Source organism: Ylistrum balloti, unplaced genomic scaffold (genome assembly GCF_031769215.1).
Source record: "Ylistrum balloti isolate Yb309-2 unplaced genomic scaffold, AGI_CSIRO_Ybal_v1 Utg369782, whole genome shotgun sequence".
In the NCBI taxonomy this organism is placed as follows: domain Eukaryota; kingdom Metazoa; phylum Mollusca; class Bivalvia; order Pectinida; family Pectinidae; genus Ylistrum; species Ylistrum balloti.
In genome coordinates this window covers 3,263,749-3,289,231 of record NW_026781970.1, presented here as the reverse complement: position 1 = coordinate 3,289,231, position 25,483 = coordinate 3,263,749, and the positions used below count along the sequence as shown (strand labels likewise).

Sequence of the window (25,483 nt, the reverse complement as noted above, 5' to 3'; positions counted from 1 at the left end):
TATGGTAAAAGCATGACCAAGTTTGCGAAAAGAAATAACCTTGACCCATATTAAAGTTCACATAGGTTGTATTTGTTAAAGCCTTTAAAGGACTTCTTTTGGCTAACCAAAAGTGACAGAAGCATGGAACTCCTGTGAAAGGTTCCTAGCATGAAGCCCAACAAAGTTTGCTGAAAGAAATGATCAGGCCCTTATTCAGGATCACAGGGGTCAAATTTATTAAAACCTTAAAGTAACTTTTTATGACTTTCCAAATGTTGCAGAGGCATGGTATTTGGGCTATAGGTTCCTAAGACGAAGCCTGGCAAAGATTACAAAAAAGAAATGACTTTAACCCTTATTCAAGATCATGTATTCAAATTTGTTCAAACTCCAAAACAACTTCTTCTTATTTACCAAAAGGTGCAGAATCATAGCATTTGGCTGATAGCTTCTGAGGATGACACCCGAACCAAAAGTCTTAGAAGCAGAATTTTGGGTGGAAAGGTGTTCCTAGGTCAAAAACCAACAATTTGTTGAGAAAAAAAAGAAATAGCATTTACCAGGACATAACTGCCATTCTTTAGAGTGGAGTATTGGATGCTATTTGTTATGGAAATTGGTTACAATTGATTGGATGTGCTCATATTGAATGCCAATGGTGGACATGTCAATATTTTTGTAATATTTATACCAATTCTATTTCTGATGTAAATTGAATACCAGGTGAGCCAACTTGACCTTGAAAGCAGGTCAGAGTCTTCGTCCTAGTGTCCTAGCCAAGTATGGTTATATTACCCTGGACCATTCAGTTGTTCAGTTACTTGAAATACAATGTTGACAAGGTCCAAATCGACAACGGAAGCCACGCCATAGCATCAGCTCACTTAAGGCAAATTGTCAAATAAATATGTAAATATTGTACAACAAATCAATTTTTTATTTTTTTTTCATTCATATAGATCTATTTATATCTTTAAAAATGTACCCGATAAAAAGATATCTGAGGTAAAGGCTCAAAAACAGATCTGGCATACATCACAGAATAGTTTTCATGTACAATCACAAACAAAATATTCAAACATGCATAGAATGTCAATTTTCAGGTACATTCACAAAATAAGCACCAGACATAAGATAAATACATTTGTATGAATTACTGTTCATTTGAAGCACATTCTGTCAGATCAAGTAACATAACAATTTAAATAGTTTAAGTTTGCTTTTGAACATGACTGTTTGACAACAAAAGTCTTCAAATCTGTCTTCACTATCAAAATTATAAACATAGTTTTTCAAAGAGATTCCTATAAATATATAAACACTTAATTCTAGTAATTATTCTTTCTTAGAACTTGACCTTGACTTCAATCCTAAACACATCTCTTTGTTGCCATGGACACCAATGTCAATAGAAAATTAACTTCTGAAGTTTCCTTTCCACTCCTTCCTCATATGAAAACAGAAAGAACATGCATTTGTTTTAAGTCTAATCTTCTAAAGAAAAAAAAATCTTGGTATGATTTGGATTTATTGAGGGAAAGTCTGTGACCAATACACTGTTTTCTCCATCTTCCTACAACATCTTGACAAGCAGCAAGGAGATAAGGGAGCCAAGTGCCAAGCCTACAGTGGTACACACAGACATGCTTGCTCCAGCAAACTCTGCATCCTTCAGCAACACTTTTCTGAAAGAATACAAGGACCAATAATGTTATTGATATTTTGATGTTACGGTTGGTATTTTTGATAATGATTTGGCATCATTCGCAAATTAAATAGTTACATAATCAACACCTTTTTTATATAATTTATTATGGTTTATATATAAACACGAGGGTTACTGATGAAATTGAAAAAAAATTGCCAATGATCAAAGAATTTTTTTGGCAAACAAAAAACAAGAGTATCAGTGAAAGTGATGAATGCTCCCCGAAAATAACTTTATTGGACAGAAACTAAACAAATGGCAATAATTATGTAATTTGATATACTGCACATTCTCATAGTATGGCAAATGTATACACCTAGTTTCATGATCCTTGCTTAAAGACTAGCAAAGCTATGCTCATGACACAAAATTTTAACAAAGGGCAACAACTCTGCTACAATGCATCTTATTTTTGTATGACTGATATACATACAGCCGAAACTCATCGAAAACCTGTCCTACAGCTGCTAATTAACAAGAGGCCCATAGGCAAAAACCAATCATTCCTACAGGAGGAAAAGGATTTTAAGATTTCCCCTTTTGGGCCCCACACCTCTAACCCCTGGAGGCTGGGACAAACCATTTGTACAAAATTTATTCTCCTTCCCCAAGGGATGCATCTGACCACATTTGATCAATATCCTGTATGTCTTTAATGACAAGTAGTGATTTTAAAGGAATAAGTTGACAGACGATGATGACCTTTGGGCCAGTCGAACTACAAATCATGTTGTATGGCAAGTGACCACATACCCTTTTCATATCCATTTGAAGAATCAAGACTACCAATTTATTGGTGACCAACCATGAAATTATTATACATAAATAACAAGAAAGATATTGGATAGCTCACCAGGTATAGTTTGCTGAAATTCATTTATTTTAACTAAGGGAAAAGTATTAAAACACTTGTATCTATTTCCCTGTAATAGGCTTGACCCTCCTCCAAAAGGGGTTAGATGTAGCTGTTTGTAAATAACTAAGTTCTCTTCACCAAGAGTGTCTTAATTCCATTCCATTATTTGGTCCCACCCCTCTAGTCCCAAAGGGCTGGAACCACTGGTCATACAAAGTTATTTCCCTTTTCCCATTCATATCTCACACTAAACTGAGACAGAATCCAGGCCTTCCTACATATTTCCCATCACTCCTGCCATATGAGCTGAGATCCACTGTTTATACAAAATTGATTCTTCTATATATAAGCCCATATATATTCTTGATTCAAATATTAGACCTAGCAAATTTGACCCAGGTGACACTGAAAGTGGTCAATTAATTAAACAAATATAAAAAACATTTCTTCAGATGCTGTGATAACTTTCTTCACACATATGACATCTATGAGCTAATATGCAGTCAAGGAAATCGAATTATTTCACTTACTTTGGTCCATACATCATACAGAGGGTACACAAATAGCCATTGGTCAGTCCAAGAAGTGATATAAACACCACAGGATACACATCACTGGTGAAAACAACTGGTAAGTGTGTACGTGGCTGAGCATCACATAACATCAGTAGAGGAATGAATGCTACACGTACAAACGACATTATCACCAGCAATAATGGCTGCGAAATCTTGGGCTGAAAAAATGATCAAATCTTTATATAATACAAGTAATTCACACTAATGATCATGTCAAATTACAGCAGTGATAACATGTTACATTACACAAGTGATATTATGTCATACTACACAAGTGATAACATGTTACATTACACAAGTGATATTATGTCAAATTACAGCAGTGATAACATGTTACATTACACAAGTGATATTATGTCATACTACACAAGTGATAACATGTTACATTACACAAGTGATATTATGTCATACTACACAAGTGATAACATGTTACATTACACAAGTGATATTATGTCATACTACACAAGTGATAACATGTTACATTACACAAGTGATATTATGTCATACTACACAAGTGATATTATGTCATACTACACAAGTGATATTATGTTATATTACACCAGTGATATTATGTCATAATACACAAGTGATATTATGTCATATTACACCAGTGATATCATGTTATATTACACCAGTGATATTATGTCATATTACACCAGTGATATCATGTTATATTACACCAGTGATATGTCATATTACACCAGTGATATCATGTTATATTACACCAGTGATATTATGTCATATTACACCAGTGATATCATGTTATATTACACCAGTGATATCATGTTATATTACACCAGTGATATCATGTTATATTACACCAGTGATGTCACTCTACACAAGTGATATCATGTTATATTACACAAGTGATATTATGTTATATTACACCAGTGATATTATGTCATATTACACCAGTGATATCATGTTATATTACACCAGTGATGTCACTCTACACAAGTGATATCATGTTATATTACACAAGTGATATTATGTTATATTACACCAGTGATATTATGTCATATTACACCAGTGATATCATGTTATATTACACCAGTGATGTCACTCTACACAAGTGATGTCATGTTATAACAAGAGGCCTAGTGGCAATATTGAATATAAAGGTTAAAGGATAGTTATCAAGTGTCATGAAACAGAAATTGTGACAATGAATATAGACAGTGTCAATACATGCATTCCATCAAAACTGTCATTCTATACTGATAATTCGTATAAAGTTATTTCCAGTGGGAAATAACCAACGTTATGCTCAAAATTACAAGATTTCTATGAATATTACAGTAATGTCTAAAAAAGATATTCCTCCCCTATATCTTGGTGTTGAGAAGAAGATTTTTGAAATCTGAGTAAACTTGACCCTTTGGACCCGCCCCTCAGGCCCCAATGGCGCGGGGACCATTTAATTCACTATATTGTTTCATCTTAGGCCATGAAAGTTTTCTGCTAAATTTCACTGAAATCGGTTCAGGAGCTTTAGAAAAGAATTCAGAACTGTTAAACTGTTTATAGATGTATAATGCATGACACCAGATGAAGGTGATCGTAATAACTTTCCCTTTTCAATAGGCCTCAAACCACTCATCCCACAAGGTCTCCAAAATAACATGCTCTCTGTAACATTTCACCAACCAGTCATCCTACACATTATCCTAAATAACTCACCCTTTGTAAAAAGCCACCAACTACTCGTCCCACACAATCTCCTAGATTAAATAACAGGAAACACACGATGACAGTGAAGTATTTCCCTGAAAAAAAGACAAGAGGTCTAAGAGCCTTAATGGTCACCTGAGTTACAATGCTTCTTGTAGCATGTCATACAAATGATTTTGTTGAAACGAGAGATCCCAGAGGGATCTTGGTGCCCACCATTTTTTGTGAAGAATTTTCTCTTTGAAAGTTTGATCTTTTCCCTACTTTTCTCTTCTCTTTTTGCTATTAATGATCAAAAAAACATTCCTTTGCAGATATAGTGATGATAATCTTTATCTGTCAGATCCAAGATAGTCGCCTGGAAACCATTCAGGTTTTTTGATCAGTAACAAAAATTTGAGAGAGATCCATTAAGTACTTCTTAAGAAATAGAGATTACAATGTTTATGAGGAAAAATCAAAGATGGCTGCCTGTCGGCCATTCTGTTTTTCTGATCAGTCCCAAACTCAAACAGGCACAAATAGGGACAAAGAGGAACCTCTACATGAAATTTCAGAAATACTTATGCCACATTTCTCAAGAAGTAGCGATAACAAACTTTCAAAAACAAAATCCAAGATGGCCACTATGCAGTAGTTTTCAAGATGTAAGGATGATAGTCTTTCTATGCTGCAGTTCTCAAAAAATAGCAATAACAATCTTTCTAAGCCAAAATCCAAGATGGCTGCCTGTTGGCCATTTTGTTTTCTGAACAGACCCAAAATCAAATGGGAGCAACCAGGGACCAATGGGGCCTCTACAATTGAAGGTTGAGAAAGATGTGTGCATTAATTATCTAGCAATAACAAAATTTCAAAGTAAAAATCCAAGATGACAGCCTGTCAGCCATTTTGTTTTTCTGACCAGTCAAACAATCAAATTGGCACAATTAGGAGCAAAAGTAAGCCTAGATATAAAACCTGACAGAGATCCATTGAGTACTTCTCGAAATAGCAATAACAAACTTGATTTTTGAAATGCAAGATGGCCACCTGTTAGCCATTTTGTCTTTCAGATCAGACCCAAATTCAAATGGGCACAACTTTGGTTCAAGGGGAACCTACATATGAAATTTGTAAGAGATCCACAAAGTACTTTTCAAGAAATAGTGATAACAAACATGAAACAAATTGAAAAATTCCAAGATGACAGCCTGCCAGCCATTTTTATCTGGTGAGTCCCATAGTCAAATGGGCACAACTAGGGACCAAGCGGAACCTACAGCTAAAATCTGAGATCCATCCGATACTCATCAAGTAGTAGAAATAACAAAGTTTATTTACAGATGGACAAATTACAGACCACTAACACAGGGCGATTTGAATAGCCAAGCATCATCAGATGGTGGACTAACCAGATGGTGGGCTTATGAACAAGTTCAAAAATTTAATTTGTTTACATAAACTATAGTAAACTTTACCCACTCACCAAGGGGACATGTGAGACCCATGAGTCATGAAATTTACAATTTTGGTGAAGCATCTGAATGCTTTTCCATCCATTTGATTTGACCATACCCGAGATTAGAGAAGATTTTTGAAGTTGACCCTTTTTGGACCTTCTCTTCAGGCCCCTGGAGGTTGGGGACCATAAGATAAGATGCACCTTTAATCGTGAGAGGTTTTTTGTAAAATTCCATTGAAATCTGTTTGAGTGTTTTCCAGAAGAATGTTAAAAGTTCATGATGTACGATGCAAAATGCCAGACAAAAGGGGAATGCAATAGATCATCCCCGAGACTTTGTCTCAGGTGACCTAAAATTCTGAACATTAACCACTGTCATTAATTCAAACAATTTTGAAAATTCTGTCTTTTGTAAGCAATGCAGCTTAAATTTAAGCCATTTTAAGTTGAGAGAAACATTTCTTTGCTTCAATTGTTTATCAAATTCTGACAATTATTCAGGTTTTTAAGTTTCATAAATTTATAACTGCATTCAGTGATGATGCTTGCAGCCAAATACTACTGGTATAAGACAGAACAACTATCTTTAAGTAGATGGAAGGAAGATGACTGGGAAACAATTTACCTGTCCACCCTGAGCCATCTTTATGTTGTGAAATGATAGATGAGGAAATGGCTGGGAAACAGCTTAGTGACACAGTAAAGGTGAGGAAAACTGCCAAGCCTTCAGGCCAAATCTGTGAGGAAAAAGGAATGCAAATGTAAAACGTTAAGATAATAAAAGGTGACCATTAAGGCCAAACAAGGTCTATCCTGTGTAAGAAACTTTAACAATGACAAGAATTCTTTTTTTCAAGACCGCTGTGTTTTTATAACGCAGTTTACAACAGTCTTTAATATCAAACCACAAATCAGTATATATCCTGGCGTGTACCTCAAAACAATTGTTTTCAATGTGGGCAAAAAACGGCATATTAGTGTGTATGTGTACAACTGCATTATTAATATTATGTGAAACTTACTTATGGAATCCATGAAAACAGCACACCTACAGATCATGTGTTTAAAATATATAATTATATATCGGAATCCATGAAAACAGCACACCTACAGATCATGTGAAACTTATTTATGGAATCCATGAAAACAGCACACCTACAGATCATGTGAAACTTACTTATGGAATCCATGAAAACAGCACACCTACAGATCATGTGAAACTTATTTATGGAATCCATGAAAACAGCACACCTACAGATCATGTGAAACTTACTTATGGAATCCATGAAAACAGCACACCTACAGATCATGTGAAACTTACTTATGGAATCCATGAAAACAGCACACCTACAGATCATGTGAAACTTACTTATGGAATCCATGAAAACAGCACACCTACAGATCATGTGAAACTTACTTATGGAATCCATGAAAACAGCACACCTACAGATCATGTGAAACTTACTTATGGAATCCATGAAAACAGCACACCTACAGATCATGTGAAACTTACTTATGGAATCCATGAAAACAGCACACCTACAGATCATGTGAAACTTACTTATGGAATCCATGAAAACAGCACACCTACAGATCATGTGAAACTTACTTATGGAATCCATGAAAACAGCACAACTTGAGATCATGTGAAACTTACTTATGGAATCCATGAAAACATCACACCTACAGATCATGTGAAACTTACTTATGGAATCCATGAAAACAGCACACCTACAGATCATGTGAAACTTACTTATGGAATCCATGAAAACAGCACACCTACAGATCATGTGAAACTTACTTATGGAATCCATGAAAACAGCACACCTACAGATCATGTGAAACTTACTTATGGAATCCATGAAAACAGCACACCTACAGATCATGTGAAACTTACTTATGGAATCCATGAAAACAGCACACCTACAGATCATGTGAAACTTACTTATGGAATCCATGAAAACAGCACACCTACAGATCATGTGAAACTTACTTATGGAATCCATGAAAACAGCACGCCTACAGATCATGTGAAACTTACTTATGGAATCCATGAAAACAGCACACCTACAGATCATGTGAAACTTACTTATGGAATCCATGAAAACAGCACACCTACAGATCATGTGAAACTTACTTATGGAATCCATGAAAACAACACGCCTACAGATCATGTGAAACTTACTTATGGAATCCATGAAAACAGCACGCCTACAGATCATGTGAAACTTACTTATGGAATCCATGAAAACAGCACACCTACAGATCATGTGAAACTTACTTATGGAATCCATGAAAACAGCACACCTACAGATCATGTGAAACTTACTTATGGAATCCATGAAATGAGCACACCTACAGATCATGTGAAACTTACTTATGGAATCCATGAAAACAGCACACCTACAGATCATGTGAAACTTATTTATGGAATCCATGAAAACAGCACAACTTGGGATCATGTGAAACTTACTTATGGAATCCATGAAAACAGCACACCTACAGATCATGTGAAACTTACTTATGGAATCCATGAAAACAGCACACCTACAGATCATGTGAAACTTACTTATGGAATCCATGAAGCTATTTTAGAAAAATGATGATTTATTTAGCTGACAATCTGATAGCGGTAAGCTTGAAGTTGTAATCCTGAAAATATGCCTCTGTGTCAGCCTTAAGATCATCTTCATCAGGCAAAGGAAGTTCCCAACAAGGGCAGTTATCACCGGTGCCAGATCTACGCTGAAGGGAGGATGAATAAATTGAACTTACATTCACCAATAACAACTAAATCCCATCAAATCAAACTGGAACTCTCAGCCAGTCTGTAATGTACAATGGTCGACTGGACTTATCCAAAATCAACTGAAAACTCATAGATACAGCTTCCTTGTTATAAATACCATAACAATTGATAATTGTTTGATATTTCAAATTTACAGACCAAAACATCTTCACTAATCAGGTTCTGTTACCATGGCAACAATCTCTGAAATGATCAAATTCTACTGCATAATGCCAGAGCTTCATTAAGTGTCATCAATATCAGCCTACGTTTATTAGATGATCTAATAGAATTAAATCACCATAGGAATACCATAGGGTAGTAACCACGAGAGTTGACAGGCATAATGGCAACATTGCATTTCTGACTGACCCGAAAAGATAACAACACTTGGTCAGGACCATCTCAGGATTCCTTCAGGCAAATTTGAGCTTGATGAGAAAGATTATGAAAAATACTTTTTAGATGGTGTCCATCATAGTTTTCAGACCGACCTGAAAGATAACAATGTTTTGGACAATCTTGTGATAATTTCAGGTAAGTCTGAACTGAATCCAACTTGAGAAGAAGTTTAAAATAGTTATTCAAGATACCAGCTGTGGCAGTCAAATTGGATTTCAGAACAATTCTAATAATAATACTTGGTAAGGACCAGGGTTCGTTCAGACAGATCATTTTCAGCTGAATCCCACAGGAACATGGGAAAAAAAATTTAAACTGTAAGATTAGGAACAACAGATAGTGCATGGCAATGGACAAAACAAGGAAGCTATATCTAAATGACCTTAAAAGTCAAGATGCAACCTCCGGAATCCCCTTGGGGGTAATTACTGGTATGATGAGCATAAACTTTCATTGAAATTGGCCAACAAGTTTAAGAGGAATCGTTCTGACAAATTCCACTGGACAGATAGACAGAGAAAGAGGTGGACAAGTTGATTTCAATGTAACCCTCTGCTCCCTCTCCTTGCAGGGGGTACATCTAGAACTGAAAATCTTGGTTTTCAATCATGGATGATAATCAAATATATTTGAACTTAAAAAAGTTGTAGTGTTTTACTCTTGCCTGAAAACTCTACAAACTTTCCCTCGTATCAAAACAATTGTTAAACTTTTAGCCAACACGACCCATTGTAACCATAATCCTTAGGATTTACCCTTGTTTGTGGACCATCAAATATCATCCTGGTCCAAATCAATGTTTTGATAATGTCACTGGTGAATACTAACCTTCCTTAGAACATGAAACACGGAAGATGCTCTCTGAGATATACTGTCAGTTGAAGATTCTGCAAATCCATCTTCTTGTATTGTAACTACCAAAACATAATCAAGGTTATCAGCTACATCATTAATACACAGGTTCCTACATCGTTTAGTAACTTCTTACAAGAACAATCTTTATTGTAATACAAGGGTTAAATATGTGATGATATATGAATATTTCAGAATTTGATAGATTTAATTTACACCGAATATCTCACACGTTTCATGAAATCATATAAACTACACATATTCCTAGAAACAATTGCATAGTGTGAAAGTTACAGATCTTTTGTTTTTTTTTTCACTTACATACATTTATTCATCTTGATATATACATATCAATGAAATAAACTGACTCAAATATAGCAATGAAAGCAACAAAAAATGTCTGACAGATTTCAAAAAATGAACTATGAAGACAATGAAGACACTGTAACTTACCATCTAAATCTAAATGAAACTTTGAATAATCCTGAAAAAAATAAAATTATCGAGAACGTAAGTATACATTGTTATAAAACATTATCTACAAATAAGCAGGTCTTTACTATTACTTAAACAGTACTTGACAAAAAACAGAAAACAGGCAAGAAGACTCATGTTCTGGCTGTGATTAATAAATGGTCAGCTGTGGCAGAACAACAATACCCTCAGGTACTCACTAGAGCAAATGACTGACACCCCACATGTACTCACTAGACCTGAGATAGCTGTGGCAGAACACCAATACCCTCAGGTACTCACTAGAGCAAATGAGTGACACCCCACATGTACTCACTAGACCTGAGATAGATAAACATTATCAAATTAACATCTAGTTTCTTTGCTACCTTAACTAAACAGCAGATCCTTTAGAATTTATGGACCCACAGGTGTGTTGATTTGGCTAACTGCATGTTAAATCCCCCCTCCCTTCTTTCCCTTCTTTATTCTCATAATGTAAATAAGTTGGGACAGATAAATAAATCAAGCCGTAACATCATACAAGATATTTCGGCAAATTACTTTCCCCTACCTACACACCCACCAACTTGAACCCAGCCCATGTTTTAAGGTTCTAGTGAATAGTTGTATAGTACAGATATTTAGTATATACTAGACTGAAGCTTTACACTAGTCTTACATTGTTATACAGATATAAACCACACTGAAGCTATACACTTACATTGTTATACAGATAAAAAAACCACACTAAATCTATACACTTACATTGTTATACAGATATAAACCACACTGAAGCTATACACTTACATTGTTATACAGATATAAACCACACTGAAGCTATACACTTACATTGTTATACAGATATAAACCACACTGAAGCTATACACTTACATTGTTATACAGATATAAACCACACTGAAGCTTACACTTACATTGTTATACAGATATAAACCACACTAAAGCTATACACTTACATTGTTATACAGATATAAACCACACTGAAGCTATACACTTACATTGTTATACAGATATAAATCACACTGAAGCTATACACTTACATTGTTATACAGATATAAACCACACTGAAGCTATACACTTACATTGTTATACAGATATAAACCACACTAAAGCTATACACTTACATTGTTATACAGATATAAACCACACTGAATCTATACACTTACATTGTTATACAGATATAAACCACACTAAAGCTATACACTTACATTGTTATACAGATATAAACCACACTAAAGCTATACACTTACATTGTTATACAGATATAAACCACACTAAAGCTATACACTTACATTGTTATACAGATATAAACCACACTGAAGCTATACACTTACATTGTTATACAGATATAAACCACACTAAAGCTATACACTTACATTGTTATACAGATATAAACCACACTGAATCTATACACTTACATTGTTATACAGATATAAACCACACTGAATCTATACACTTACATTGTTATACAGATATAAACCACACTGAAGCTATACACTTACATTGTTATACAGATATAAACCACACTGAAGCTATACACTTACATTGTTATACAGATATAAACCACACTGAATCTATACACTTACATTGTTATACAGATATAAACCACACTAAAGCTATACACTTACATTGTTATACAGATATAAACCACACTAAAGCTATACACTTACATTGTTATACAGATATAAACCACATTGAAGCTATACACTTACATTGTTATACATATATAAACCACACTAAATCTATACACTGACATTGTTATACAGATATAAATCACACTGAAGCTATACACTTACATTGTTAAACAGATATAAACCACACTAAAGCTATACACTTACATTGTTATACAGATATAAACCACACTGAATCTATACACTTACATTGTTATACAGATATAAACCACACTAAAGCTATACACTTACATTGTTATACAGATATAAACCACACTGAAGCTATACACTTATATTGTTGTACAGATATAAACCACACTAAAGCTATACACTTACATTGTTATACAGATATAAACCACACTAAAGCTATACACTTACATTGTTATACAGATATAAACCACACTGAAGCTATACACTTATATTGTTGTACAGATATAAACCACACTAAAGCTATACACTTACATTGTTATACAGATATAAACCACACTGAAGCTATACACTTACATTGTTATACAGATATAAACCACACTGAAGCTATACACTTACATTGTTATACAGATATAAACCACACTAAAGCTATACACTTACATTGTTATACAGATATAAACCACACTAAAGCTATACACTTACATTGTTATACAGATATAAACCACACTGAAGCTATACACTTACATTGTTGTACAGATATAAACCACACTAAAGCTATACACTTACATTGTTATACAGATATAAACCACACTGAAGCTTACACTTACATTGTTATACAGATATAAACCACACTAAATCTATACACTTACATTGTTATACAGATATAAACCACACTGAAGCTATACACTTACATTGTTATACAGATATAAACCACACTGAAGCTATACACTTACATTGTTATACAGATATAAACCACACTGAATCTATACACTTACATTGTTATACAGATATAAACCACACTAAAGCTATACACTTACATTGTTATACAGATATAAACCACACTAAAGCTATACACTTACATTGTTATACAGATATAAACCACACTGAAGCTATACACTTACATTGTTATACAGATATAAACCACACTAAAGCTATACACTTACATTGTTATACAGATATAAACCACACTGAAGCTATACACTTACATTGTTATACAGATATAAACCACACTAAAGCTATACACTTACATTGTTATACAGATATAAACCACACTGAATCTATACACTTACATTGTTATACAGATATAAACCACACTAAAGCTATACACTTACATTGTTATACAGATATAAACCACACTGAAGCTATACACTTATATTGTTTTACAGATATAAACCACACTAAAGCTATACACTTACATTGTTATACAGATATAAACCACACTAAAGCTATACACTTACATTGTTATACAGATATAAACCACACTGAAGCTATACACTTATATTGTTATACAGATATAAACCACACTAAAGCTATACACTTACATTGTTATACAGATATAAACCACACTGAAGCTATACACTTACATTGTTATACAGATATAAACCACACTGAAGCTATACACTTACATTGTTATACAGATATAAACCACACTAAAGCTATACACTTACATTGTTATACAGATATAAACCACACTGAAGCTATACACTTACATTGTTATACAGATATAAACCACACTAAAGCTATACACTTACATTGTTATACAGATATAAACCACACTGAAGCTATACACTTACATTGTTATACAGATATAAACCACACTAAAGCTATACACTTACATTGTTATACAGATATAAACCACACTGAAGCTATACACTTACATTGTTATACAGATATAAACCACACTGAAGCTATACACTTACATTGTTATACAGATATAAACCACACTGAAGCTATACACTTACATTGTTATACAGATATAAACCACACTCAATCTATACAATTAAATTGTTATACAGATATAAACCACACTGAAGCTATACACTTACATTGTTATACAGATATAAACCACACTAAATCTATACACTTACATTGTTATACAGATATAAACCACACTGAATCTATACACTTACATTGTTATACAGATATAAACCACACTAAATCTATACACTTACATTGTTATACAGATATAAACCACACTAAATCTATACACTTACATTGTTATACAGATATAAACCACACTAAAGCTATACACTTACATTGTTATACAGATATAAACCACACTGAAGCTATACACTTACTATGCAATAAAGAAGTATATAGCAGATTAAGGTAAGTAATGATACTACAGTTGCGGCCATAAAATAGGCAAAGGCACTGTGTAGTGGTGTTGACCCGGCCAATAAAGTCAGCAGATTGGCCACAGCAGCGAATAATCCTCCAACTGCCTGAAAAAAATGAAACATGATGTTCAGACATATTGCAAATGTCTATACCACAAACTATATTGTCTGTACAAATAGAAAAAAAACCCAAGAAAATCAATACAACAAACAACAACACATATCCCCTACTGACTCCCACAAGATATTACGGTGTAATGATTTGTAAATAAAGTGCTGCTTAGTGTTAATCTCGAAAAAAGAGAAAACTGTACAGTTAGCTTGTGACTGATTTTAATGAAACAATTCAATGATTAAGTATGGCAATTTGGCAATACAGTTTCATTACCAATGTGTAATAATTTGTTATGGTAATATGTAAGTGTGTGAGGCATGATCAACAGAGATGACAACCCTGACCCAACAATCATAAAACCTGCTTAAGATATTTAGTGCTTTAAAAATGTGTAAATATTTATGAAAATCCCTAAAAGAGTGAAGCATGTATAGTTTGTGTATAGACTGTATATAATCTGATGTATAGTCTGTGTATAGTTTGATGTATAGACTGTTTATAGTTTGTTGTATAGACTGTGTATAATTCGATGTATAGACTGTGTATAATTTGTTGTATACATAGTGTGTATAGTCTGTGTATAGTTTGATGTATAGTCTGTGTATAGTTTGATGTATTGTCTGTGTATAATTTGTGTATAGACTGTATATAGTTTGATGTATTGTCTGTGTATAATTTGTGTATAGACTTATATAGTCTGATGTATAGTCTGTGTATAGTTTATTGTATACTGTGTATAGTTCGATGAAGTCTGTGTATAGTTTATTGTATAGACTGTGTATAGTTTGTTGTATAGTTTGATGTATAGACTGTGTATAGTTTGATGTATAGTCTGTGTATAATTTGATGCATAGACTGTGTATAGTTTGATGTATAGTCTGTGTATAGTTTGATGTATAGACTGTATATAGTTTGATGTATTGTCTGTGTATAATTTGTGTATAGACTTATATAGTCTGATGTATAGTCTGTGTATAGTTTGATGTATAGACTGTGTATAGTTTGATGTATAGACTTTGTATAGTTTGTTGTATAGTTTGATGTATAGACTGTGTATAGTTTGATGTATAGTCTGTGTATAATTTGATGCATAGACTGTGTATAGTTTGATGTATAGACTGTGTATAGTTTGATGTATAGACTGTGTATAGTTTGATGTATAGACTGTGTATAGTTTGTTGTATAGTTTGATGTATAGACTGTGTATAGTTTGATGTATAGACTGTGTATAGTTTGATGTATAGACTGTGTATAGTTTGATGTATAGACTGTGTATAGTTTGATGTATAGACTGTGTATAGTTTGATGTATAGACTGTGTATAGTTTGATGTATAGACTGTGTATAGTTTGTGTATAGACTGTGTATAGTTTGATGTATAGACTGTGTATAGTTTGTGTATAGACTGTGTATAGTTTGATGTATAGACTGTGTATAGTTTGTTGTATAGTTTGTGTATAGTTTGTGTATAGTTTATAACTTGTTGTATAGTCTGTGTATAGTTTGATGTATAGACTGTGTATAGTTTGATGTATAGACTGTGTATAGTTTGATGTATAGTCTGTGTATAGTTTGATGTATAGACTGTGTATAGTTTGATGTATAGACTGTGTATAGCCATGTATGATGTATAGACTGTGTATAGTTTGTGTATAGACTGTGTATAGTTTGATGTATAGTCTGTGTATAGTTTGATGTATAGACTGTGTATAGTTTGTGTATAGACTGTGTATAGTTTGTTGTATAGACTGGGTATAGTTTGATGTATAATCTGTGTATAGTTTGATGTATAGACTGGGTATAGTTTAATGTATAGTCTGTGTATAGTTTGATGTATAGACTGTGTACAGTTTGTGTATAGACTGTGTATAGTTAGTTGTATAGTTTGATGTATAGACTGTGTATAGTTTGATGTATAGTCTGTGTATAGTTTGTGTATAGACTGTGTACCATTTGATGTATAGACTGTGTATAGTTTGTTGTATAGACTGTGTATAGTTTGTGTATAGACTGTGTATAGTTTGATGTATAGACTGTGTATAGTTTGTTGTATAGACTGGCAGCACTCTAACAGTAGCTTTCCTATAGGATTATGATCAAATCACACTTACAAATGACCAATATCTTTGTCAAGGTCAGGTTTCAGGACTACTGGATCAAGGTGAAGGTCATCTTTATAATGGCTGATATCTCTTACAGTTTGTCCTGAGAGACAGTAAGTTTGACTGTTGTGTTACACTGACTGGGATAGATACCTCAGTTGGGCATTATTACTTACCTGACCACTAACTGCAGCCTGCATGTACCGAGGAGGAAATATTCCAGCCAAACCAAACATAGAAGCTGTAAATACAGCACTCCCGGCTATTGAAATGAAAAAAGTACATATTTAACATAAAACTCACTTTCAAAAATGAAAAATAGCATTTATAGGTGTGTACCTTGACATCAAGTGTTATTTCACCTTATAGCCTTGACCCATGACCATCAAAATTTGAAAAAATTATATAAGTGATGTAACAATACTATGGTGTGAATATGAACTAAATCTGATGACAGGTTCCTGAAATATTTTGTACAAAAACTTTTTATTTCAAAAGTGGTCCAGGTTGACTTTTGACCCTTTAATCTTGATTGATGACATCCACAATCTATTCAGGGTGTAGAACCTGATGCAATGATACAACAGGTTAACATATGCTATAAATGTTTGAAGACAAAAGACCCTGATATCTGTCATAATGTTTCACATACAGTAAAAGTCACTTGAATTGAATACATCGTATAAGTTTTGTTTGGTCTTGATTTTTTATCTTCTTTATCTAGTAAGTAAATGAAACACAAAATGATTCAAACACTGTTGAGTAGCTTAGCTGTACTTATGTTAAATTTAGCCCTTTTATAATTTTCGATCAAATATTAAACCCAGTGTTTACAAAGGTGCATGGGTGAAAGTAAGAATTTATACAGAATTAGGCAACCAAACTTTAAATACAATACACTGTAGTCTGTAAATCTACTGTGTTTTATTTTACTTTTTTATACGCATGCCTGCTGGAAACCGAGGGAAAAAACAAGTGGTAACTACCATGTCAATGCAGACTGATTAAAACGCTGGTTTGTCATTGACACATTTGTTTTTATGATTTTAAATACTGATATACATGTACCTATACAAAGTGCAAGTTTTATTTTATTATTACGATTATGCTCTTCCGGTGCTGTACATGTAAAGTTATGCTTCAATGACATTGCCACGACCTTCACCTTTTCGTAACCCATCTCAGTGCTACCGATGTTATTTAAAAGTAGAATGTTAATGTGAACACATTTATTGAGTTTTATTTTCAAATAATGTTGATGAAACTTGTTACTCATAAAGATATTAATGTAAGTACAATATCTGTATTACTTTAGGTATCAGTTTCACTGTTCTGTGTATGAGAGTGGGTGTATTACTGTAGGTATCAGTTTCACTAAGTTCTGTGTATGAGAGTGGGTGTATTACTGTAGGTATCAGTTTCACTAAGTTTTGTGTGTGAGAGTGGGTGTATTACTGTAGGTATCAGTTTCACTAAGTTCTGTGCGTGAGAGGGTGTGTATTACTGTAGGTATCAGTTTCACTAAGTTCTGTGTATGAGAGTGGGTGTATTACTGTAGGTATCAGTTTCACTAAGTTCTGTGTATGAGAGTGGGTGTATTACTGTAGGTATCAGTTTCACTAAGTTCTGTGTATGAGAGTGGGTGTATTACTGTAGGTATCAGTTTCACTAAATTCTGTGTATGAGAGTGGGTGTATTACTGTAGGTATCAGTTTCACTAAGTTCTGTGTATGAGAATGGGTGCGTATCCACGGTATTCAATCTTCAATGCAAAACGTCTCCGTTCATAGCAACACCATCAAACAATCAGATAAGTTGAATATTTCATTTGGTACCATTGACTTATCTGTGTTTGACTGTATCAAATATTAATGAAGACCAAAAATAGTCATGCTTGTGTGAATATTGGCGATTTAGAAAACCAAGATGAAACAGAATCTTGCATTCTACATCTACATACCACTTAGAATCACAACGGTGACAAGCGTGGCTACATAAAATGGCATCTGCCCTGAAACAATAAAAGAAATAATCTTGATACACAATATTCTTGGATAAAAGCTACCTTTATGACAACAGTATTGAGGACTTTTTTGAATTGACGGAATAATAGTTTTTTTTAAAATTCTGTTTCATGTGCTATTGTATACACATTCAAGGTATGATTAATGTCTTAATTCTCAAACAAAAAAATTAAGATAAAGTTATGTTCATTCACATCAGTCCAGGTAACTAAAACGGTTATTTGACAAAATTTTAAGACTAGCAATGAGGAATTTTTCAATATAAAGGACAGCATCATTTTATAACAGAAGTAACAAGTACTAATTGTAATGAGGACCATTACAAATGTCCCCCAAACGACCCCTTCAGCAGTAAATGATCACAATAATCAGACCTGCAGTCAAGCCAAACATGGACTACGCCATTTTGCTCCTAGTGCCATCTAATACATATATACCAATTTCCACGAAAATCAGACAATATCTCAAATTTGGCCAAATTTAGACCACAGCTGACCACTCAGATGACCGATCGATGGTCGAATGAAAAATGGACTACGCCATTTTGCTCCTATAGTGCCAACTAATACATATATACCAATTTTCACGAAAATCGGAGAGTATCTAAAATTTGGCCAAATTTTGACCACAGCTGACTGCTCAGATGACCAATCGTTGGCCGAATGAAAAATGGACTACGCCATTTTGCTCCTATAGTGCCAACTAATACATATATACCAATTTTCACGAAAAATGGAAATTTTGACTACTGCCATTTTGCTCGCCATTTTGCTCCTAGTGCCACCGAATACATGTATACCAATTTCCACGAAAATCAGACAATATCTCAAATTTGGCCAAATTTAGACCACAGCTGACTGCTCAGATGACCGATTGGGAAAATTCAAGTGGCCTGCACTCCGCCTCGCATGTATGAATATGTGTGTAAAGTTTTGTTAAATTCCATGCATTAGTTTTTGAGAAACGTGTTGGAAACCTCGCCGGGGGAAGAAAGAGGAAGAAATAAGAATAATATAAATAATAATGATAAGAAGAAGAAGAAACAGAGCAAACACAATATGTCCCCCCCCCCCCCCACTTCGTTTGGGGGACATAATTAAATTTGCTCAAGATTTGCAGAATATAAGATTGATAAAGATAATATTATATATGATAATTTTTGGGAGAATAGATTTGTTTTACTCATTTTGATATCTGCATGAGATTGTAAAATGTTTTCAACTGTTATAAAATGGCAAGCAACTATTTTTCAACATTCAACTGCCTGAAAATGACAAGACTATCAGTTAAGCTGATAAAGACTCCCTGAAAATGATTTCATTGGACATGAAAGGGGTTGCAAGCCCTAAATATGGTATACAGCACATTCTTTTAGCATGATCAATGTATACACCATGTCTCATGATCCTAGATCTAATGCAAGTAAAGCTATGCTGATGACATATAAAATTAACAAAGGGCAATAATTCCATAATGAGAGGTCATGGGCTTGACTTTGCTACACTGCACTTTCCTTTTATATGACTGATGTATACATCACATTTCAATATAACAGTACAAAATAATGCTCCAGACAGAAAATTATAACAAAGGGTAATAACTCTGTAATTAAGTTGTTGAAGGCCCTAACAATGGTACAGAGCAGATTGTCTTTGCATGATCAATGTATATCAATGTATACACTAAGTTTCATTACCCTACCTTAAATGCAAGTTTAGACTCTGGACAAGATATGTTTAACAAAGTGCAACAACTGTATTTGAGGAGCCAAGTGCCTTGAATTTGGTACACAGGACATTGTCGTAGTATGGTCATTGTACAACAAAGTTTCATAATTCTTTTTTAAATGCAAGCAATTTAAAGTTGTGCTCTAGATATGAAATTTTATAAAGGGCAATAACTCTGTAAATGAGGAGTCAAGTAACTGTAGCCTTGGATTTGCTAAAAATATTTAAAACAAATCTTAACTGGAATATAACTATTGAATCTTGCTTTGGTTGATTTCATGGACTGATTCATTGAGTTGCTCTGGAGACAAATTCAATCTGAACTGCAAAGGCAATTAATTTTATTAATTTCAGAGCAACTCTATTCATAACTGAAGAAAACTGACCAAAGCAAGTTTTGCTGCTTAAATATATTGGGTTACTATTTCATATCACATGTAGCTAATGGGACTACCAAAACCAAAGAGAATCGGTATGGACTTACATGAATTAGTATTGATGTTGACAAGAGACAGAGTGAAGACAAACATTATCAATATAGTGAGACATGACACAACCATCCTTCCTTTTATAGGTAACCTACAACATACAAACATCTGTGTTGTTATAAGTAACCTATTCTATCACATAATTTAAATGTCTACACATAGACACAACGATCAAATGTCACCAAACATATCATTATCAGAGATTACAAAGTAAGACCTTTTTATTGGAATTAGCTGTTTATTTTCACATCTTTTTTATAAGAAACACTTCACATTCAAAATTTGATACAGGTAAAAGATAAATGGAAAGGATCCCTTCACCAATACCTGTTTGTGTTTTTTTTCTTCCTTTTTGAATACTTTTCAAATGGATATATATGTACAAAGTTTTCAATGTAAACCATTTTTTTCTTTACAAAAAATGACCTTTTTAATGTAACAACGAACTTACTTTTGTGTAAAACCAGCAGTAAAAAAATTGAAGAGGAGATTTGGTAACATAGAAGCAGCTGCAACTGATCCTTCAAACATAGTTTGCATCTCGGTCTGCAGCTGAGGATTGTCTATGTCATCAACTGATAAGGTGAGGTTCCTTAGCTTGAACAGGTAGTACTAGGTGAATAGAAATACCATATAATTAATGTACACCTAGATTCCATGATATGCCTAAAAATAGCCAAAAAAATGCAAGATCTAGATCAGTTTAATTTTTAAGACATTTCAAATGAAAATTGTGGTTAATTTTAATCTTTTACAATAGAATAATTTCAACAAAAGATTATTCAAAACATTTAAGTAAAATTCTGAATGGTTCTAGCTAATTTACAGCAAAATACATAACACATACATGTATGCATTACAGCAAATATCTCAAAGAGAAGGGCAGAAGAGATTATTACTATTTTGACAAATATATGACGTCATCTTACCTCTTTGGCAGTAATAAAAAAATTCCATGGCAACAGTGATCCTAGTCCGAGAATGCAGAATATGATATAAACTCCATTCCAACTGAAATTTGAGTTATGGTAAATCAAAAAACAATTATTTTATAAGTGAAAGTGGGGAACTGATTTTCAGATTTTCAATAGGCAAACTGTATGTGAGGGGTCATAAAGTTCCAAGATTGATGTTCCTTCACACATCTAATGTATACTTTGATATGTATTTAATACATTCTAAGATTTATAGGCATGGCGAAATTCATGCAGGCGAATGAATTCTGCGTGTTTAGTGTGAATTTCCCTTATATATAAATTTCCATGTTTACATTATTTCATTGTATGAGTTAAACTGTTAACACAAAAATCGTTTCATATAAAACTTCAAGAGGTGCAAATATCAGTAAAATATACTAATTCTAAAACGATGTAGATTATATATCTTTGACATGCTCAATCATAAAATATAGATAAGTATAGCATAATCAAAACAGTTCCAAGGTTATTCCTTAACCTGACTGATTTCACATCAATCGACATATTCTAGTTTCTAGGAAATATTTTTCATTATGAGAAATAAAAATATCCATTTTCTTACCTATCTGTGGGTATGCTACCTCCTTCATCATCATTCTCTGGAAGTAATCTTTGCTGTGCTTCCTCTTGCTCCATTTTGTTGCAGAAATACTTAACTGCCCACAGAGGGCTGAGTTAAGAGGTGTATGTAATGAATTACTGTAATACCACTGTCAGGTGTTTACTACAATGGATCAAACAATCATGATATATCACGTGTCAGTAAACTATTGTGTTCACCGTGTCATTATTGTTAGCAATGAACAAGCTGGATACAACCCCACATATGAATAATAATCTTGCATTTTAGGAATAGCTACTGCTTAGAGTAATTAACAAGTTACTGAAATACAGGATTATTTGGAATAGAAACACACGCAGTTCAGTTAAAAATTTGCAACATAAAAAAAGTCCTCATTTTAAAATGACCAAATAGCCAATATGACACTGGATATATTAGTAAAACAAATATTTATTTCTTGGAGCTAAAATGATAGCTCTCCATCGACTACAGTGTACAGCCATTGAGAGCATTTAGTGCAATTGTCATAGGTGAGAATGAATTTACCTGAATTATTTTTTTAGCCACACTGTAAGCAACATTGAGGTGATGAAGTTCGTGATTTGCACAAAAAACAAAGTAAAATTGTTCACTTTGATGCAAAGTTATACAATGTAGGAATATTTGGAGACTTCTCAAGATGATTAATTAGTTGTCCCTTTCCACTCTTCTTTATCTATTTTATGAGCTCATTTTCATGAATATTTTCAGGGACATGTAACAGAGAGGGATAAGAAATTGCCTACATTATTTTGCAATGCGATAGTGAAGAAGTTTGAATTAACTAGTTAACTATAAACCATTTTTCTCAAAAAGTACCTAATCTTTTAAAAATAAACAGTAGAAGAAAGCTTATTACTTTCAGGGCTCTCGATCTGCTAGATTTGGGGCTGATATTCAGCCCCATTCCCGATACAAAATAGTATCATTTTTTCCCAATTTAGACCCGAAGTTTTCCAAATTCTAAGGAAAACACCATTATTTTTCCCAATTCTAAGTGCCCCGGGCCCCAGTCCCAAATTGGAGTGTGTGAGCATTTCATACCACTTTTAGTCAATACTGTTCAGAAAATTATCTATAACTGATGAGATTTAAAATCGGAGTAATCTTCCATTTGACTCATGTCAGTTTTGTGGTAAGTCGCTTGAACTTATGAGTGTTATTTTTGTTACAAAATGAGATTAATTTCTCACTGGTCAAAAAAAAGCTTGTGATCAAGCCAATCAGATTAGAAATGAATGGGGCATTAAGGTATTTTCAAATGGTACCAATATGGAGAAGAAGTCATTTAACAACTCATTAAAACACAAAAGCTGGTGCCAGAGAAATCACTACTGGACCTAATTTCTTATCCCTCTGTATTATATGTCCCTGATATTTTTCTTTAATATAGCGGATATGCATGTCCAGTTTATGGTTGGATGAACATAGTACGTGTAACAGAGGTCATTTTTCATCTCAATGCCTCTGCTAGGAATCGAACCCGGGACCCCTGGCTTACTAGTCTGATGCTCAACCAATCAACTAAAGAGAAGTTCTCTCTAGCCGAGTGGTATGTTGCGGCTAGTATTTTACCAGAGTTACATACTCCCCCTCCAGTAAATAACTCGTCCTCGAGTTTCCAGGGGTCACAGCGACGCTGGTTAGGCATGGCTAAGTACTAATCCCGGGTCCCTACATGGGCGCCAATGTAACAGAGGTCATTTTTCATCTCAATGCCTCTGCTAGGAATCGAACCCGGGACCCCTGGCTTACTAGTCTGACGCTCAACCAATCGAACTAAAGAGCCATTAAATACTGACATTGCTTCCATTATTTGTTTTCCCCATCTCCCTCCCTATGATTTCTTCATCTGGATTATGTCTGCCAGGAAGAAACAGTTTTTTGTTTTTTATACTGTACAATTGTTTTTTTTTTAATTCTCGCTGTATGTTATGATATATCACTGCTGATTTTACATATCAATTAAAGTACATCATAGTTTGGTAATATTGCTAAGCCAGCTAGTTGTTTTGTATCGTTATTTGTGGGCAACTTCTTAATTGTATAACTTATCCGATAGGAAATAACACAAATATGCGGCTTACATTAGCCGTCACTCTATTTCTTGTAGTTTATGTCACATGTCACATGTCAGGTGTCCGTAATGACTTTTGACCAAATCAATCTTTAGTGTTGTGTGGTGTTGTACGGGCAGACAATACGCGTTCAAAGCATTGGGTCATGTCAAAAATATGACGCGCTTTTTGTTGCAAAAGATTCTGCATTTCAGTAACAATTTTCAAAGCAGTAACTATCCCTCAAATGTATGACTATCACCGATGTGTCCGACCTAATCAAATAAAATGTGATGTCAACTCAGCGAAATTTCCTTATCTCCTTCTTTACAGATACTAAGTATGTTAGTTCAATGAAAGTTATTTGCTCTGAAACTCGTATACCATCATACAACAATCTTACCCTTCATAATCCGCGCTTTATATCCAGATAACGATAGCAGCTGACGTATCTGCTGCTGTTAATCACGGGTTCTCGTTCATTATTGGATGTGAAAGGTAAGGGCGAAATGTGTACGTAGTTCCCGGCCCCGATACCCGTACCAGGATAGTAAGAAATCTCGAGAACAAAAAATCTAATCTCTCTCTCTCTCTCTCTCTCTCTCTCTCTCTCTCTCTCTCTCTCTCTCTCTCTCTCTCTCTCTCTCTCTCTCTCTCTCTCTCTCTCTCTCTTAACATAAATCCACTTAAATGTTTTTTTAAGC

The 25,483-nt window shown here is 33.9% G+C and overlaps 1 protein-coding gene across 1 annotated transcript; it reads right to left on the bottom strand.

Moving 5' to 3' along the window:
• Positions 1-904: 904 nt before the first annotated feature.
• Positions 905-25,262, bottom strand: LOC132544147 (equilibrative nucleoside transporter 3-like). The gene is made up of 14 exons (XM_060207721.1): positions 25,183-25,262; positions 22,684-22,845; positions 22,074-22,155; positions 21,596-21,756; positions 21,141-21,235; positions 18,866-18,916; positions 17,082-17,167; positions 14,648-14,794; positions 10,732-10,762; positions 10,255-10,340; positions 6,862-6,973; positions 4,802-4,887; positions 3,077-3,279; positions 905-1,667 (listed from the first exon to the last, which is right to left on the bottom strand). Exons 2-14 carry the CDS (start codon positions 22,755-22,757, stop codon positions 1,556-1,558), a joined length of 1,326 nt encoding a protein of 441 aa, XP_060063704.1. The 5' UTR covers positions 22,758-22,845; positions 25,183-25,262; the 3' UTR covers positions 905-1,555.
• Between the last annotated feature and the right edge of the window lie 221 nt (positions 25,263-25,483).